This window comes from Anolis sagrei, chromosome 12 (assembly GCF_037176765.1).
Source record: "Anolis sagrei isolate rAnoSag1 chromosome 12, rAnoSag1.mat, whole genome shotgun sequence".
NCBI classification, from domain to species: Eukaryota; Metazoa; Chordata; class Lepidosauria; order Squamata; family Dactyloidae; genus Anolis; species Anolis sagrei.
The window spans coordinates 694,303-700,302 of NC_090032.1; the positions used below are offsets into that span (position 1 = coordinate 694,303).

The 6,000-nt window shown below is 47.2% G+C and overlaps 1 protein-coding gene across 1 annotated transcript in view; it reads right to left on the reverse strand.

Moving 5' to 3' along the window:
* The window catches only part of NUP210L (nucleoporin 210 like), a 63,259-nt gene that overhangs the window by 13,131 nt on the left and 44,128 nt on the right, over nucleotides 1-6,000 (reverse strand). The window contains exons 32-34 of the mRNA XM_060757931.2: nucleotides 4,733-4,953; nucleotides 1,955-2,091; nucleotides 935-1,058 (exon numbers count right to left, since the gene is read on the reverse strand). Of these exons, the coding sequence (XP_060613914.2) occupies nucleotides 935-1,058; nucleotides 1,955-2,091; nucleotides 4,733-4,953 (482 nt within the window). The remainder of the gene's footprint in view (nucleotides 1-934; nucleotides 1,059-1,954; nucleotides 2,092-4,732; nucleotides 4,954-6,000) is intronic.

A 6,000-nucleotide genomic window follows, 5' to 3' on the forward strand; every position in this document is an offset into this window, starting at 1 on the left:
CTCTCTCATCCATCTATTGGGACCTGAAGGTAGGCCTCTCTCAGGTCCATCACTCTCTCATCTTTCTATCCATTGGGACCTGAAGCTAGGCCTCTCTTAGGTTATCACTCAATCATCCATCAGGAACTTGAGGTAGGCTTCTCTTAGGTCCATCACTCTATCAGCTATCTATTGGGACTTGAAGGTAGGCCTCTCTTAGATCCATCGCTCTCTCATCCAACTATCAGGACCTGAAGGTAGGCCTCTCTTAGGTCCATTGCTCTCTCATCCAACTATCAGGACCTGAAGGTAGGCCTCTCTTAGGTCTATAACTCTCTCATCCATCTATTGGGACCTGAAGGAAGGCCTCTCTCAGGTCCATCACTCTCTCATCTATCTATCCATTGGGACCTGAAGCTAGGCCTCTCTTAGGTTATCACTCAATCATCCATCAGGAACTTGAGGTAGGCTTCTCTTAGGTCCATCACTCTATCAGCTATCTATTGGGACTTGAAGGTAGGCCTCTCTTAGATCCATCACTCTCTCGTCCATCTATCAGGACCTGAAGGTAGGCCTCTCTTAGGTCCATCACTCTATCATCTATTGGGACCTGAAAGTATGCCTCTCTTAGCTCTGTCACTCTATTGTCTTATCTATTGGGACCTGAAGGTAGGCCTCTCTTAGGTCTATCATCTATCTTAAGCAGCTCCAGGGGAAAAGAAAGGGGCCTGAAGCTGTCAGGAATTGTTGAAGTTCAATACACCTGGAAGGAGGGCCATGCCTGTGTTAGATAGATACGAATCTGAAGCTTAAGGTGGGCTTGAGGAAAGACGTTGGGGGCTGTCATGTGAAACCCCCTGCTCTCATCCATTCTCTAGGCGAAATGTTTGCAGCCCACGGGATGAATCCAACTCTCGGTGGAAGGGGAGGAAGGTGGGCAGGCCAGGCCCCATACCTCTGAGGGCCCCTGTTTTGCTGGTGGAGACAAACACCCGGAATTCAGGGGCATCGGGAGCGTTGGTCAGGTACTTCCTGGCTCCCAGGCTGAGGCTGAGGCCAGAACTGCCGCTGATCACAACCTGCGGGGGAGAAGTCGATGCCAGAAGGGTTCCATAGAGCAGGATTTCTTGAAGTCCTGCCCCTTCTTCTTTTTCTGGTGTAGGCAGAGCACCAAAAAGCCCCCTGCCCTCTGCCTTTTCTCCCCACGCGACTCACAAACAGGCATCTATCCAAAAGACTTGTGTGATGCTGCTCTTTCCTGGGGATTCCTTTGAGGCCGGCCTATGCTAATGTCCCAGAGGAAGGAGAAACCAATTTTGCTACCCGGAAAATGGGGGTGCGACTATTATGTGAGGAGATATGGAGTTGCTTGCTCTGCTGTCTACACATTATAGGCACATTAGTCTTTCTCCCCCCAAGAACATATTCGGGCTTCCAGGCAGCCTAGGCACTGGTTGGCACTCATGGGAGTTGTAGTCCGCCTGATTGTGCTCCTCACATAATAGTCGCAGAGCCATTTGGGGCTGATCCTTCCTTCCTTCCTTCCTTCCTTCCTTCCTTCCTTCCTTCCTTCCTTCTGAAGGCAATACAGCTTAAATAACCTAAAGTGGAGGTATCTAGAACTCGGGTCTTCCCTCCTTCCTCCAAAGAGTTCCTTTTCAGATTCGTAAGCTGCCTTGTCAGATACTCCGAAGCCTTAAGGCAGTTTCAAACATAAACAAACAGAAATTGAGCTGTTTGCTTGAGGCTGGATCCTCCTCTCTCTTTCATTGAAAAAACCCAGAGAAACAAAGGCAGATTTGCTTTCATCACATAATAGTCGCACCTGTTTTTTGATCCAAAAAATAGATAAAAGTACGACTATCATGCGGTTCAATGCGAGATCCTCATTTCGAAGTGGTGCCTCCCAAAGGTCCAAGACGGCCCCCAGACACGCGGAGGGCAGGGGATGCTGGGATCCTGCTCTAGCCCCTACCTCTCTGTAGGTCTTGACCAGGCCTGGGATGTCGTGGAAGACGGTGGCTTTCCCGACCCTCTTGGCAAAGGCCGCCCCGCTCTCGGCGTCCACCTCCAGGAGGTCGCCGGGCGACACCTGCCAGGTCCCAGGCTCACCTGGACAGAGAGGGAGAACAAGGCACTGACCCATTCCCATTCGCCTCCCCAGGGCAATTTTCCCAGCATCTGCCCCGTTCCTTTATGGCCGCCAGACCCTTGCCATTGGGAAAGAGTGAGGGGAGGTGTCGTAATCATGTTATTTATCGATGGCATCTCCAGTGCCTTCTCACAGCATATGGACAAACGGGGGACGGGAGCAAACGGGAAGATGGGGATCAATGGTTTTGATGTGTGGGACATCAGAGGTTTGGGGTGATTGACACATGATGGCTGCCAGCCCTACACATATGTATGGCAAGGTAGGATTGATCAATTGTTCTGAAGTCTGGGAAAGGTGAGACTTCAGAGGATTTCTGTGATTTACAAGATTATCAGTCAAGCCCTATGGACATGGGCCGTAGAGTATGATTCATGTATTCCAAACAATAAAGACATTTGGTCTCCTCAAGCTCCTGCGCATCTCGAAGAAGCCCTTTCAAGATAAGTGTAACTCTATAGCAACACGGCCGATGCCCAAAGGGAAAGTCCTTGGGCTGATGGGAAGTTTTCCCGAGAAACTAGATTAGGCCTGAGAACAGAGGGAGTGAGACACAGGTAAGTTAAATATTCTCACAGAAGCCGTAGGAAGACCTTGAAGCCCAGGTGTGTTCGGCATGATGTCATGGGTACCTGAATGGGCTTAAATTAAGTAGTTGGGCTTCAAGCCTCTCACAGGAGACAACAATGCTTTAAGGGTGGTTTTCCTGTCTATATTCTCAAGTTCATGATTCAAATTTCCTGATCGGGTTCATGTTAGGCCTGGGTAACAACGGAAAAATTTGTTTCTAAAATCGATTCGTTTTTTGGGTTTTTTTGCGTTTCGATATTTAAAAGAATTCCGAAATTTTCCTTAAAAAAAGTTCGATATTTACGAAATTTCGTAAATGGTAAAAAAATTACAAAACAATAACGAAACAATAACGAATCGATTCGTTAATGGCAGCCGCGATCGCGCAATACGCTAAAAAAACTTCTGAAGCTTCCCTCTCCCTCTGTTGTTGACTGTTGGTGTGATATTATAATTTTTTTTCACTAATTAAACAAAAAACAACTATAAAACTTGCCCCAGACATGCGGAAATAATAACGAAACGACCTCAAACCAATAACGAAACGAATACATAACGAAATACGAAGCATTTACGAAACGAATTGAAAAATTCGTTTCATTTTTAAGTTGCTCCAGAATGGTTCGTTATCGCTTCGTTAACAAAAAAAAAATAACGAATTTTTAACGAATTACGAATTAACGAAACGAAACCGCCCAGCCCTAGTTCATGTCTTTGTTCCTGTAAGGGTTTGCCTTGGAAGAAACTCCTGTTTTCTGATTTGTGTTTGGATCACTTGGATTCTGGTTCTCTGGACTTGATGTACTTTGCTATTTTGGGATTACTGTTATTTTATCTTTCCTGCTTTTGGATTGCTGCTATTTTGTATCTTCTGTTCTCCTGACCCTTTTGGAATTGCCCTTCTTTCCCTTTGTGCCTGCCTCCCTTAATAAACATTTCTCCATAGTACTACTGGACTCTGGTGCGGTGCTGGGTGAAAATGTGCTTCAGTGCTAGAGTGCAACAGCCCTCCACTCTCCTTCCTCGGTTATTAGCAGCACATGGGATAGTGGAGCGAAATTGCTACTCTATGTTAAAATTTTTGGTGTATAACTCTATGTTTACATATGGCAGATAGGGAAGAATAGGCACGGACAGGGTAGCAACAGTAGAGATAGGATTCATTAGCGTATGGGAGCCGATTGGTCCTATGCAGATTAGCGTAGGCCCAGGATTTGAAAAGGTTGCTAGGCCAAAATGACAGTTGGAGAGAGAGAAGAGCTGAACATTCCAAAGGGGCGGAGCCAAAGTTTAAAAATGGGCAGTTAGAGAGTCAAAAGAGTGAGTTAGGAATTGCTGTTTGTGAAGAGAGTTAGGGATTCCTGTTTGTGAAGAGAGTTAGGGATTCCTGTTTGTGAAGAGAGTTGGGGATTCCTGTTTGTGAGAGACAGTTAGGAACTTCTGTGAGAGAAAAGAGTTAGGAACTCCTGTTAGAAATAAGCAGTTATGAAGATGCGTTAAAGACTTCTGATATATATAGAAGCAGTTAGTTAAATAGAGCTCAGGTTTTAGGAACATAAAGAAAGCCAGTGGTGCTTTAGTCAGAATATAATTTCAGTCAAGAGTGTGTAAAGCAAGTAACATGTTTGTGAATGTGAAACATTGAAAGTCTATTTCAGAAAATTAAACCAAGTATATTATACTGACTGTAAGCCTCAAGATTGCAACAAAACCCAAATGTAACCACAAGCGTTGGAGCCAGAATTTATAAATAAACTGTGTTACTTTGTTATACAGAAGAGTGTCTCATTGTCTGTACAAAGGTTAAACAGCACACAGAAAGTCCCAGCCAAGATAAAAGAAGAAATTGAATCAGTATAAGAGCAAAGAGGTTTTTCTTAAATAAAGAAATAGTCTCCCTCCCTTGCTACAGATAGCTATGCACGCCCCTTGGAAAATACGATATCAAGGAAAAGGAAAGCTGATACTCTCCCAGTTTCTTCTCTCCTTCATTCTCAAAGCCCTTCCTGGGACACCGAATGGCCCACTGACCTTTGGGACCGACCAGGGTGGTGTGGAAGCAGACAAGGTCACCCGGGGCCAGCGGATGGGGTAGTTCCGGCCCAATGGCCTGCTCCACGGGGACCGGGATGTAGTCGGCCATCCCCGGGCGCCGAGCGTCCCACAGGCCCACCAGCGTCACCCCGCTGTTCACCGCTCGGGCCACAAAGGTGTGGTTCTCGCTGCCTGGGCGCAGCAGCAGCAGGTCGTCCCTGCAAGATAAGAAACGGCCAGGTCCCCCTTGTTTGAGTCTGACCCTATACTGCTCACGTCTGTCGTCAGAGGTCAGTGTAGGTAAGGCAGTCCGAAAGCTAGTCAATACGTGAAGGTTCTCAAGCTGCTGCAACAGAGGTGGATGAACTGGAGGCAGTAGCCCCTCCCACGAGCTATATATAGTCTCAAGGGGAGTATGGGCGGGGCTACTGCCTTCAAAGGTTTGAAAGATTTCTAGAATGTTCCAAAGCTGATTGTGCAAGTGCAGAATTTAGTCAATCCGCGAAGGTTCTCAAACTGCTGCAACAGCGGTGGATGAAGAGAACTGGAGGCAGTAGCCCCTCCCACGAGCTATATATAGTCTCAAGGGGAGTGTGGGCGGGGTTACCGCCTTCAAAGGTCTGAAAGATTTCTAAAAGGCTCCGAAGCTGAATGTACAAGCACAGGATTTAGTTAGTTAGTTAGTTAGGCGATCCCTCATTGTCCGAGGATGATGGTCCTCCAAGATCGGTGTACTGGCAGTGGGTCCGTAGGTGACTGTGGAGCCCTATTCTTGACCTGCATCTTCTCCAACAGTGAGGGCATCGGTTTCCAGGTGGAAGGCGGTCCCGGTTGGAGTTGGCTTGACGCACCTTCCTCTTGGCACGCTTCTCTCTTTCGCCCTCCATTCATGCGTCTTCATGGTCACAGCTGACCTCCAGCTGGAGCGCTCAAGGGCCAGAGCTTCCCAGGTCTCAGTGTCTATGCCAGAGTTTTTAAGGTTGGCTTTGATCCCATCTTTCAATCTCTTTTCCTGTCCACCAACATTCCGTTTTCCGTTCTTAAGTTCGGAGTAGAACAACTGCTTTCGGAGACGGTGGTCAGGCATCCGGACAACGTGGCCGGTCCAGTGGAGTTGATGACGGAGGACCATCGCTTCAGTGCTGGTGGTCTTTGCTTCTTCCAGCACACTGACGTTTGTCTACTTGTCTTCCCAAGAGATTTGCAGGAATATTCCAGAGGCAGTGCTGATGGAATCGTTCCAGGAGTTGCATGTGACGTCTGTA